The sequence below is a fragment of the Mus pahari genome, chromosome 21 (genome assembly GCF_900095145.1).
Source record: "Mus pahari chromosome 21, PAHARI_EIJ_v1.1, whole genome shotgun sequence".
In the NCBI taxonomy this organism is placed as follows: Eukaryota; Metazoa; Chordata; class Mammalia; order Rodentia; family Muridae; genus Mus; species Mus pahari.
Window position 1 is genome coordinate 33,195,625 of NC_034610.1, and position 13,304 is coordinate 33,208,928.

Sequence of the window (13,304 nt, forward strand, 5' to 3'; positions counted from 1 at the left end):
AACTCTTCCATTAAGTCAGGACGACCCTCAGAGGTAGTGGAAACACGGGTCTAGCAGATATGAGACCCCGAGCTCAATTTGTACTCCAAAGCAAAACAAAAAACGAACCACAGGATTTTCTTGTTATAGTTATAAAAACCTACTCTCTAACAAATATGAATTTTTATCAGGTGAAATAGACAACAGACAATCATGGGAGCTACAAAGATATCTCGTATCTTCTCCTATCCACAGGTTCTCATTAAGAAGGTTCCGACCTTCCTAGTGCTGTGACCCTTTAACACAGTTCCTCACACTGCGGTGACCTCCAACTATAACATTATCTTTGCTACTACTTCATGACCGTAATTCCGTAATTTTGTTACTGTTACAGATTGTAATATAAATATGTGATGTATAGGATATCTGATAGGTGATGCCTATGAAAGGATCATTTGACATCCCCCCCCAAGGGGTCCTGACCCACAGGTTGAGAACCTCTGGTCTGGATGAAGCACAGAAGCCTTTATTAACTTTTTTTTTTTTTCTTAAAGTTCATTTTGTGGTGTGGTGGTTCACACGTGTAAACAGGACTTGGGAGAGCAAAGTAGAAGGGATTATGATCTTCAGTCCAGCGTGGGCTACGTAAGAGTTTCAGGCTACCCAAGCTACATACATACAAGACTAAAAATAGGATGTATTGTATTTGTGTGTGTGTGTGTGTGCGTGTGTGTGTGCGCGCGCGCGTGTACTACGTATATACACATTGTGTGCTGGTGGCCACAGAAGTCAGAAAAGGACTCAGATATGACGGAGCTAGGCGGATAGGCAGTAGTGTTGATCTTTCTAAGTGTTGGTGGTGAACAACCCTTCATTTCTGTTAACGCTGAGTCAAATGTGGGGCTTGGCCCGTCAGAGGAGGAGAGACAATGAAGGAAATGTATGTGTACGTGTAGCCTCTGCTCTCATCACCTCTACCTGGCCCACGACCGTAGCCTCCAAACTTGCAGGATTCTACTGCTGTTGCAGGTATAAAAACCTTTTCTGTGAGTGTTTCATTTCTTCCTCCACATCATTGCCAATCTATTACCACCAATATGCATTATTTTCCTTAAATGTAATATCCTGTGTCTGTGTGTGCGTGTGTGTGTGTGTGTGTGTGCGCGCGCGCGCGTGCGCGTGTGCCTGTGTGTGTCCTATGCCAGGAAGTCACCAGGAAGAGTGAAGCCTCCCTGGACAGACTGCTCTCTCCAGAAAGGAACAATTACCATGGCAGTAACCTTATTGATTGACAGACCACCAGCCGAGCTGAGCGGCCCACTGCAGAGGCAGGAACTGGAGAACAGCGGTGAGGAGCACACCTTGACCAGACCTGCTTTACTCTCTATTTAAACCTAAACCTCAAGTCAGTACCCAAAGACCAACTCGGGGTCTGTCTTGACATGCCCCTCCTCCAGTGTGGCCATAGCGACTGAATACACTGCTTTCCTCTGCTTTAGCAGAAGTTGTCTTTTTCCCTGAAAGATCTGGGATGTATGTGCAAGCATGGTGTGTTGGAACGGATCGTACCTACTGAAAGGATCCAGGATCAGGTATGCACAGGCTCAGCCCAGCAATGAAACACCATCCTCCCACTTGCTAAAGGGCTGCCTCTACCCTATAGCCACACCCAACCACAGAGAAGAGAGAAGGTTCTTATGATGGAGCAAAAGGGCCCCCGAGAAGGCAGAGAATGGCCACTGAAAGCCAATCAGCAAGCAGCCAATCAGCAAGCGGCCAAGATTGGAGGTGGTGGGGGAACAGGAGCCTCCTATAGGAGAAAATGCAACTTCCCCTCTAGCTCTGAATGCTTGGTTTGGGCTTTGTGGTTTGGTTTGGTTTGGTTTGGTTTGATTTGGTTTGGTTTAGCTTGCCTTGGCTTGGTTTGGTTTGGTTTGGTTTGGTTTGGTTTGGTTTGGTTTGGTTTTCTCAGGAAGACAAGTAACCTTCTAGACGACCTGGACCAAGTCATCAACCAAACTCATCTGGGGACCCTCCCAGCCTGTGCAGGTTAGGCACAGGCTTTCAACAGACTGAAAGATTCCAACGAGGTCAGAATACTTTTAAGCCAAGGTTCTCCACTACACCCTCCCCTCCCCCTCAGCCCCATCACTGGCCTCAGGTCACTGTAGCTGAGGACACTCTTGAGCTTCCTCCTGCCTCCGCCTCCATTGGAGTGCTGAGCTTAAAGGCTGGGATGCCGTGGTTGGTATTCCTTGGGGCAGGCTAGGCAGGCAGACTACTCAGTGAGCAACCGCTCCAGTCCCCGACTCTCAAATCCCAATGTGTAAATTTAATTAGATCATTAGCTGATAGGCTTAACTCCAGACACCCCCCCAGGGGTACTTGTAAAGGAACTAACTGTTCCCGGAGGAGTCACCTTTCTAAAATCCCTCTCAGGATCTCACAACTCTCCTCCCCCACACTTGACCTGACAAAGAAACAGGGCTGGGTTCTTTAGTTTCTTCTCCTTCTCCTTTCATTGAAGGTCTTGGGTTCTGCTTTATTTCGGAACCGAAGGAAGCAGCAAGACATCTAAATATAATAACTCTGAGGATTCCTGTCTACTCTGCAGTTTTCCACAGCTTGCTTAAGACGCGGGACCTTTCCACATAATGGGTATTCTCAGTGCAGTGCTAGGAACTGAAGAGAAAGTACCAAGTCTGCAGGGGACTGAGGAAGCTCAGGGATGGGGGAGGTGAGCCCTGCAGGATCCTGGGAACAAGAAGGACTTCATTAAACTTCTTCCCAGTTAGTAGTGATGAGACCTGGCTCAGCCTTAGAGGCCCTCAGTTACTAGAGGCCAAAGCTAAATGATCATTCCAATTTGCCACAAGATTCATCAGTCCTAGAAAAATAAAAATAAAAACAGAAAAGAGAAGAAAAAAAGCTTTTCATATCTAACCACATTTAAATAAATTTGGCAATTCCCACTCTTAAAACCAAGTATTGTCCCCAATCAAAAACCTGAGGGTAGCCATGATAAATAGAAAACAATTATATGGGACTCGAATAATTCTGCACTTCTGGGCAGACATCTGTTGAAGCATGCCATAGGGAAAGGTGCTATGCTTTGGAAATCTAGGCCTGGCCACACTGTAACACCATGGGGGGGGGGGCATGTTTATGCTCAGGATTCACAAACATTTCACAGTTTGCTATTACCTTAGAAGCGCCTGAATTTTGGTTCCGCTGATGGAATTGCCCAAATGGTAGCTTCAGCAGGAAGAGAATGCATTAGCACCCTCAAAAAGAACTTGTTATAAGGAATATTTTAATGAGACTTCTGTATTTCACAAGTACACAGTTCCTTTTTGACTTTGACACTATGCTTTTAGTACACAGTTAATTCCAGGCACTGGGAACTGAACACTGAATTCAGATACCCGCAGAGCCCACTCTCCAGATAATCACGAGTACAGCTTTCCATGGGATAGTCTCTCTTAATTCACAATTTCTGTGTTGACTTGTGTCATTTACTCTATCGCTGCTTACTTTCCATGTTTTAAGACTGTTTCATTATTCTCTCAGTAAGTATTGTGTTAACAATTATCTGACAGCAACCATTTGGTGCTTATCTGTGCACTGACTGAATTAATTTATAAGCAAAAAGGTGTTCTTGCAAACTCAAATATTCATACCTTGTTTACTGAATTAGAGCTAATTAATTAACTAATGACGCCATGCCACAGCCTTCCCTAGATTATAACGTAGAAATTCCACCCTCCCCCTGCCTTGACTCTGTTAGGGAACTGGGGTGCCCCCCTCACTGTTCAGCACTATCAGAGATAGGGTCCCGCTCTTCTACCTACAAAGATGTTCACCTACTAGGGTGATAGACGATGGTCTGGGGTCAGCTCGAACATTGTCACCAACAATGTACAGGACATTAGTCAAACCCTTCAGATGACTGTAGACTTCCATAATTAAAAACACAAAAATAAAGGAAACTGTAACTCATGTTTCAACAAAAACTGAGCCACCCAAATGTCACCTCTGTGTCTTGAAATATTGCCCCAACAATGCAGGTTTTTAACAAACACTTGGAAGGCAGCTCTCTAGTGGGGACAAGAGCCCTCCTCATAACATAGGACCTTCCCACTAGTGTGTACAGGGGCAGGGCAGCCAGGTCTCCCTCTCTGCATTTTACTACCGAATGCCCAACGTTTGTCCCAAAGAAAATTGGAGACTGTATAAAGGATAGGAGAAGGGTTGGGCCATACTAACCTTCTCTCCTGCTTCACACTCAACTCCGGGCTGAGTAAGAACATCTATTTTCTCTTTCATCTGCTCTTTGAATACCAGGTTTGATCTTCTAGAGTCCCACCCCTTCTTTTACCCCAGCCAAAGAACACTCTGCTACAACCACCCCGACAGGGCTGGAATCTGCCAGGGAAAGGGAAGCAAAAATTCAGAAAGGGTGACCTGCCAATCTGCCTCCTCCCCAAACAACACTCGGTGTGACTTGCACTTTTCCCAGCACTCCCCCTCCCCCACCCACCCATGGCACACCCACCTAAAGGATGGCAAGGAGATACTATCAAACCAGCATTCTCTGGGACTGAAAAGTCAGAGTGGCTTCTCTGGGCAAGAACCAAGATAACGTGTCTGCCTGTTTCCAACTTAAGATTGTCTGTCACCACTCGGAAAACCAATCGCTGGTTTCCCTACAATTCAGCTGAGCATTGTATGTATCGCTGCAAAATTTAGGGAACGCAACGGATTTTAAATCCAAAAGGCAACGTGTACGTACTTACGTACACAGCATACATACATAAACTTCTAGCGTAGGTAAATATGTCTTTTATTATGTATTTGAAAGAACAGACACAAAATCTTTATCCCAGGAAAAGGGGATAGATACACTGAACTTCAAGATGTCCAAAAAAATGAGACATAGGCTCTATTTGCAAGAAAAAAAAAAACAATATACAAACAGAGCTGTATTCATTGACCATCTACCATTCATCTGGCAATCTGCTGAGTGCCTCATACACATTGACCTAGTGCCTCTCATAAAACCCAAGACGCATGTCTTCCTGTTTTTCAAGTGAGATGGAGAATCAGGAGTGAATGACCTTGACATGGTAATTGTAGGCAGACAACTGGGGAGCAGGGATTTGAACCAGGCTAACTCACTTCAAAGCCCAGGACCTTAACCACTATGGAGAAAACTACACACTGTATGGCTCCCAAAGAGGGGCTGCTAAAACCCTGGGGAGCAGGGATTTGAACCAGGCTAACTCATCACTCCAAAGCCCAAGACCTTAACCACTATGGAGAAAACTATAGCGTTCCCAAAGAGGGACTGTTAACACCCTACCCATCGAAGGTAAACTCATAGCAGGTTAAAAACTTCATCCTCAGTATAACTACTTTCCAGAACTAAGATAAATCCATAGGCAGTTTTAACCACTGGACAGTTCAAAACCTTTTATCAGCACAGATTCAGCAATATATGCCTTATTGTTCTCAGCGCCAAACATATAAAACAAATATCCTGTAATTCTACAAACTAGAAGAGCTGAGGGCAGAGCAAGTCAACACCGTGGTAGTTCTGCACAAGGAAACGGTTGTTTTCCTCTCATGGGCACAGGACAAGCCCTGTGCGGATAAACATCAATACCGCGAGGCCATTAGAAGTCCACCCGCCAAATGTTTACAAGTAGTATTTACATCTACTCTTTCTGGCTTTTTCCACGCCAACTTTTCTAAGCAGGTGTCCCTAATTACAGTCGATTGTTCAAGAGGTGTCTCTGATGTGACCCAATGAGTAGGGTTTTTTGTTTTGTTTTGTTTTGTTTTTTGGTTTGGTTGGTTTTGTTTGTTTTTTTTAAGTTACACTTTCAATCCCTATATTGAGAGAAGAAGGGTGCCCAATAGGTGGGCGAGGGGTGAGCCCCGCTTCCCCCCCCCCGCCTGCCTCCCCAGGTAGCTCACCAGGATGCCCATCACGTCGGTCCAGAGGCGGGAGAACGACTCGGAGATGCCGGCCTCGGGCTCCAGCTCCCGGGCGGGATCCACCTCCGGCTCAGGCTCAGGCGCCGGGCTAGCAGCTCCCGCGTCCTCCTCCATGGCCGAGTCCCCGTGCGTCCGGGTCCCCGCGCTGCCCACGGCTCGCAGCAGCGCGTCGGCCGCCGGGGCGCAAGGTCCCCGCCCGCGGCGTCACCGGGACGCGCCCCCGCGTCGCATGCCCCAGGCTCCGCTGGGTACGAGCACCACTGCCAGGACCAGGCACCTCGATCCCGGGCGACCGCGATTGACAACTCCAGAAACTTTTCCTAGCCGGGCCCGGCGCAGCAACAGGGTAGCTGGAGCGGAGTCCACACCACTGGCTGCGGCGGGGAGTTCACGGGACCAGGGAGTCAGGAGCCAAACCGCACGGGTGCTACGTCCTGCTCCGGGGACCGGCTCCGGGTGGCACACGACTCGCCTCTATTAGAGAGTTTACGCAGGGCCTGGCAGGGGACAGTGACGCCTGTGGACCCGGGCTAGTTAGTCCTGGACCCCTCTCTTCAGAATGAGCTCTTCCAACTCCACATGACTCCCTCCCCTCCAGGCTCAAGAAAGCGTTTAGCAACAAAAGGTGCTCTGATGTCAGGCGCTTTGCATGGAAATGAGCCTCAGCCCCGCCAACAAATCGCCTTTTGAAAGCGCCACCGCGCCACGGGCCCGGGGCCCTGCACAAGTCCCCAATCGCGCCCTTCACCCCGCGCCTTCCGCCACGGAAACTGCAGAAAGTTAATCTTTAAGCCGCTCGCTGAGTTCGAGTTCACGAGGAGTCCGTATGGTGACAACCCATAGAATTACAGTCCTGTCTGTCAGGCTTCTTGGAAAACAAAGTGTGACAAAGCTCGCCTGGTCACGAGCCATTGTTTGGGTCGTAAGTCCGGGCCTTTCGGCTCCCGAGTGGCCCCAGTACGGTGCACTTCTAGGGTTTTCGGATACTTAAATGAGACCCTCTTTGGGTTGTAAGGAGTTTTTTACGTTGAAGAAACAGGCAAGGGGTATGTTCATAATAAAAGTTAATTGTATGGCCGCGAAAATGCCAGAGGGAAATAGCCCTGAAGAGGTCCTTTTTTCCTCCCCCCTCCTCCTTTTAAAAACCAATCAAAAATTTTTTCTAAGAGATGACAGTGCCTATTCTATTTGATTCTGTGGCTGCTCACTTTGTGAAACTAAAGAAACCCACGAATCAGCCCCTTATTAAAGAGGTGGAGTGGGCAGGGGATGAAGTGAGGGTCCCCAGAATAGAACGATTACTTCTGAAGTGTTTCCATCTCATTCTCAGCTTGCAGACATTGAGAACCCCAGTCTGTGCCATGGGTGAAGAGCTCTCATCCACAAGGTCAAAACCAAAAAAACTAAGTGGGAGGTGAGCAGGAGAGATGAAGTGTTGGGTGTAAGTGATTGCTTGGGAAGCCTGGTGACCTGATATGCCCAGAATCTAAGTAAAACCCTAGCATAGCAGTATGGGCCTATAAGGCTGGGAAGTAGAGACATCATCGGGATTTTCGTGGCTTTAGTGGCCGGCATTCCAGACAGCTGGTAAGCTCCAGGTTCATTGAGAGATGGATCATGTCTCAAAAAAATGAGGTGGTGTATGGTAGAAAAAGACACCTGACGTCACTGTGCCCTACACAGGTATGTGTATGAGTGGGTGTACACACACACACACACACACACACACACACACATACACACACACAAGATTTTACTACCCCTTCTCCAACTTTTTTGGTTGGGAGGGTTGTTTGTGTGTGTGTGTGTGTGTGTGGTGTTCTAACTGAAGAAGAGCCCTAAAGCCTGAATCAGTGGAGGCAGGCCAGAAGTTTCTCTGGGCTAATGCAGTTCCAGATGTTGGGTTTCAGTGCTGGGAAGAGTGAATGAGGTGCCCCTTTAACATTTCAAAGTGGACCTGGCCTCTAGATTCTTCCAGAATCCCTCAGTCCCCTATGGCTGGCTTACCAGACCTGGGCTTCCCCTCCCCCAGAGGCTCTTCTTTATATAATCAGACATTTTGTTTTCTCTCTCTCCCTCCCTCTTTCCCTCCCTCCCTCTTTCCCTCCCTCCCTCTCTCCCTCCCTCCCTCTGCTTCTCCCTCTCTTCTCTCCCTCTCTTCTCTCTCTCTCTCTCTCTCTCTCTCTCTCTCTCTCTCTCTCTCTCTCTCTCTCTCTGCTTGTGGACGTTGTACATCGTGGTGCGCACTAGGCTCCGCACCACGATGTACAACGTCCACAAGCAGAGTTCGAGGCCAGCCTGGTCTACAGAGTGAGTTCCAGGACAGCCAAGGCTACACAGAGAAACCCTGTCTCGAAAAACCAAATAATAATAATAATAATAATAAACATAAGTAAATGCTGAATCTCCTTATTGAATTTCATAAACTATCTTAAAATGTAACTAATCGTTGCCCTAAGATTGAGTCTTTTCTCCCACAAATGCCTTCTCAGACTTTTTTGTTTGTTTGTTTGTTTGTTTTTTTTTTCGAGACAGGGTTTCTCGAACTCAGAAATCCTCTTGCCTCTGCCTCCCGAGTGCTGGGATTAAAGGCATGTGCCACCATGCCCGGCTGTTCCTTCTCAGGCTTTTAATCTATTCCTTTTCCTTTATCAGAGAATCACAGCCGATGCTTTTGTTTGCTGATATTATGTATTGTGCTGATTTGAATAAGAATGGCCCCTATAGGCTCCGGTATTTGAATGTTTAGACAACAGGGAGTGGTGCTGTTTGAATGGATTAGGATTTAGGAGTTGAGCCCTTGTTTAAGTAGGTGTGGCCTTGTTGGAGGAAGTGTGTCACCAGGGGCGGGCTTTGAGGTTTCAAAAGCCCAAGCCAGGCCCAGTGTCTTTCCCTTTTTGTCAGTCTGCAGACCAGAAAGTTAGCTCTCCTCTCCTGCTCTGGTTGTCAGCTGTGCTTGCAACTCTGATGATGAGGGACTAAACCTCTGAAACAAAAAGCAATTAAATGCTTTCTTCTATGGGAGTTTCTGTGGTCCCGGTGGTGGCTTGAATAAGAATGGCCCCCTTTGACTCTGGTATTTGAGTGCTAAATCACCAGGGAGTAGTGCTATCTGAAAGGATTAGGATGAAGAATTGAGCTTTTGTGGGTCAGTGGTGGTGCACACCTTTAATCCCAGCACTCGGGAGGCAGAGGCAGGCAGATTTCTAAGTTCGAGGCCAACCTGNNCTACAGAGTGAGTTCCAGGACAGCCCGGGCTATACAGAGAAACCCTGTCTCGGAAAACAAAATAAACAAACAAACAAACAAATAAAAGAATTGGGATTTTGTGAGTGACTCCTCACACCAATAGAACAATGACTAAGGCAGTATCCCAGGCTAACCTTGAACTCGCTATGTAGCCAAGGATAGCCTTGGCCTTTGCCTCCCAAGTGCTGGGATTTCAATCCTGGGCCATTATAAATAAATATTTACTGCAACAAATGAGCAGAAAACTGTCACAACGTATTGTTTGATAATGTGGTCATCTCAAGTAAATGTATTGGAAATGGGTGACATATTGTCACCATATGTCATATGTTACACGTATGTTATATATAAAACACGGGACTACATATACATGTTTATAATGGCTTTTCGTGAATGTTCTTTCTGTGAGTCAGGATTCCAATTTTTCAGGCCACACCACTGGAAGTTGCAAGGTAGTTGGGTTTCTTGATTCAGTCTGAGTAAACCATCATAACAACAACAACAAGAAAGGCGACTGGACTGTCAGGCAGCATGGTGGTGAAAGTACAGATTTGCCATGGAAAGCACAGATATTATTTGCCCCCGGCTCTCCACCCCCATCCCCTGGAGCTAAGGACCAAACCCTAGGCCTTAGGCTTGCTAGGCAAATAAGTGTTTTACCACTGAGCTAAATCCCAACCCAGAAAGCACAAATACCAGTAATGAGACAAGTCACGGTTATGTTTTCTAAACATTTGGCAAATTATTTATCTCCCGTGTAAAAGAGGGAAATTCCGTCTGTTTTCATAGTTGTGAGGTTATTGGTGATTATGCAAGAATCTTTACCCAGTAGACTTTGCCCCCTTTCCCAGCGCCTCCTCCCCCCTCCCCCCACACTCATCCAGTAAGGCCTGATCTGAGTTTCCTTCCTTGTTCGTCATACCTAAGATCTTGGGTCACAAGAAGTCATTCCTAGCCCTGGAATGTGGTCATGAGTCACAGAGCTGAGAGGCTACCTCTGGCTGGGTGTGGTCACAAGGACTCTACCGTCACCTCCGTGTGTACTCTCTCCGGTTTGTGTTGTGTTGTGTTTTGTTTCTGTGTTTTGGGTGTTTGTTCATTTTTGTGTTCCGGAGATCAAGCCCAGCCTCTCCCACCAAGCTGTATTACCCATCCCTCCATAGTGAAGATAATAAAAATAACAGTAAAGACAATTACCTGTTTAGGCTTACTTTCTCTTTGGGATTGTGCTTAAAATTAAAATACATTTTATGACTGGGCATGGTGGCACTTGCCATTAATCTCAGCTATCTGGAAGCAAAGATAGGCGGATCTCTGAGTTCGAGAAAAGATTGAATTCCAGGAGAGCCAGGGCTACACAGAGAAACTCTGTCTCAAAACAAACAAGTCTTATAAACGTCAGCATTCTTTTTTTTGGGGGGGTGGGGGGTTAGAGACAAGGTTTCTCTGTATAGCTCTAGCTGTCCTGGAACTCACTTTGTAGACCAGGCTGGCCTCGAACTCAGAAATTCACCTGCCTCTGCCACCTGAGTGCTGGGATTAAAGGCGTGCACCACCATGCCGGGCAAATGTCAACATTCTTAACCCCCTGCTGAGGATCTCCCTTCACCATGCACACCTCCACCCAGCTCCTTCCGGTTGTGTTTAAGTGTGTAGCGATGGTGGGAGGCTTATGTGTGCCTGTGGGTACTCTGTTCTCTGTGCCTAATTCCATAAAGGCCAGGTCTCTGACTGAAGCCAAAGCTCTTGGTTTATTTTTTTGTTTTGTTTTTCAAATAGGCTGGCAGCCAGCAACCTCCAGTGATCCTCCTGTCCCTGCACTCTCCACAATCCCAGGGCTAGGGTTAGAGGTATGAATAACACCGGTTACTCCTCGCCTGCTAGGTGGTCACTTGGGTCCTCAAGGTGGCGTGGCAAGCACTCTTAACCCCTGAGCCAGCTGGTCAGTCCCATGCATTCCTCCCCCCCCCAACTCCCCACCTCCGCCCCATGAGTGCCTTGGCCAAGGGTCCAACCGGTGAGCTATATCCCCTAACTCATTCCTTCCCATTCGAATCCTCCATTCCAGCGGGGCGGTGGTGGCGCACGCCTTTAATCTCAGCGCTTGGGAGGCAGAGGCAGACAGATTTCTGAGTTGGAGGCCAGCCTGGTCTACAAAGTGAGTTCCAGGACAGCCAGGGCTATACAGAGAAACCCTATCTCGGAAAAAAAAAAAAACAAAAAACAAAAAAAGAATCCTCCGTTCCATTCATCTACTGGTTTCCCCTATCTGCTTCATCCTTTCCTCCGATCTGCCACCCCAAACAAAGATGAGCCCAGCTGCTGGTTTCCTCTATCTGGGTCAAGTTGATCCACGTTCCTTCACCTTCACTGCCAGTCTGTTATCATTTTCTACTCTATGTTACCAATAGCAGTTCTTTCCGTCGAGAGGGCACAATCCCAACATCATCTACAAGTTCGGGGTTTTGTGTGTGTTCCTTCAGATCTTTCATTTTATTTTTGTTTTTTTGTTTTTTGTTTTTTTTTAATTTTTTGTTTTATTTATTTTTTTAGATTTATTTATTTATTATATGTAAGTATACTGTAACTGTCTTCAGACACTCTAGAAGAGGGCATCAGATCTTGTTACAGATGGTTGTGAGCCACCATGTGGTTGCTGGGAATTGAACTCAGGACCTTTGGAAGAGCAGTCGGTGCTCTTAACCACTGAGCCATCTCACCAGCCCCCTATTTTTGGTTTTGAGGCAGGGTCTCTCACATTATGTAGACCTGGGTGGCTTGGAACTCCCTCTGTAGACCAGAGTGACCTTGAATTCACAGAGTTCCACCTCCCTCTGCCGCCTGAGGGCTGGGATGAGAGAGCTGCACCTTCATGTCTGGCCAGGCAATCTGCAGATGCCACTTCGCAGTGGATGGTGCTGTGGGCTCAAGTACAACAGACTTTGGGCAAGCCAGAACAAGAAAAGTGCTGGTACTGCTGAGAAAAGGTGAAGTTTTAACAGACTATGTTGAAAAAATAGACCGGTGTGCCCCCACAAATGAATAAATATGCAACTTTTAAAATTTACTGATTAAGCCGGGCGTGGTGGCGCATGCCTTTAATCCCAGAACTTGGGAGGCAGAGGCAGGCGGATTTCTGAGTTCGAGGCCAGCCTGGTCTAGAGAGTGAGTTCCAAGACAGAGAAACCCTGTCTCGAAAAAACCAAAAAAAAAAAAAAAAAAAGATGCTGTTGGGAGATAACCGAGCAACTGTAGTTTCTCAGGACTTGAGAGGCAGGGGCATGGAAACCAGAAACTCAAGGCCAGCTTGAGCTTCCTAAGACCCTGACTGAGCAAAAGGTGGGAGGGAGGGAAGAAGGGGAAGAAGGGAAGGAAAGAGAAGGAGAGGGTCAAGGAAGAAGAAAAGAGGGGGAAAGGAGAAAGGGGAAAGGGCAAGAGGGAAGAAAATGCAATTGCTTACCTGGGGCTACTTTTCAGGGCGTTTGGACTGTTTGATTGTTGCTTGCTTTGTTTGGGTGGAAGGCAGTCTCATTACGTAAACTCTAAGCTCTCTAGCTCAAGTTGGCCTGCAACTTGTAATAGTCTGGCCTCCCTTAGCTTCCTGAACGCTAGCATCCCAGGCTTCCACATTTTCCCACCCAGGTTTCAAAGGGCGGAAAATTAGGTACCTACACTAAGGTAGACTCTCGGCAAGCATGACACCTCTCCTCCGAACAAAACTCAGTTAACACATCAGTTAAATACTTGTTTTGTAGAGCACATATTAACATCGAGAGATTATAAACAGCCCAGTTCATGCTTGGCATTGAAGTTGAGCAACGAAAACAGAGAAGCCCATTTAATCATTTTGCCACTCATCAGCAATGTCTCGTCTCTGGCACTCCCAAGTGGGGCATTCCACAATGCCTTGGGGAACCGAATTCCAGGGGTGTCTGACAGGCTAAAATGTTTTTCTCCAACAAATTTTCCAATGATTTCTTTTTTTTTTTTTTTCCTCACAAAGACCTGAAAGGTGATCCAATCCCATGCAAAATCAAGTGCCTGGCTTTGGGGGTTGATTTTTTTTTTTTTTTTTT

At 46.9% G+C, this 13,304-nt stretch overlaps 1 protein-coding gene across 3 annotated transcripts in view; it reads right to left on the reverse strand.

Moving 5' to 3' along the window:
- Sash1 (SAM and SH3 domain containing 1) overlaps nucleotides 1-13,304 on the reverse strand; it is a 227,095-nt gene that overhangs the window by 158,318 nt on the left and 55,473 nt on the right. For 2 of the 3 annotated variants that reach the window (XM_021221083.2, XM_029533049.1), the window contains exon 1: nucleotides 5,959-6,669. The exons of the other annotated variant lie outside the window; for it this stretch is intronic. In XM_021221083.2, the coding sequence (XP_021076742.1) occupies nucleotides 5,959-6,093 (135 nt within the window). In that variant the 5' untranslated portion in view covers nucleotides 6,094-6,669. Of the gene's footprint in view, nucleotides 1-5,958; nucleotides 6,670-13,304 lie in introns of those variants that run through there. 3 annotated transcript variants of the gene reach the window in all.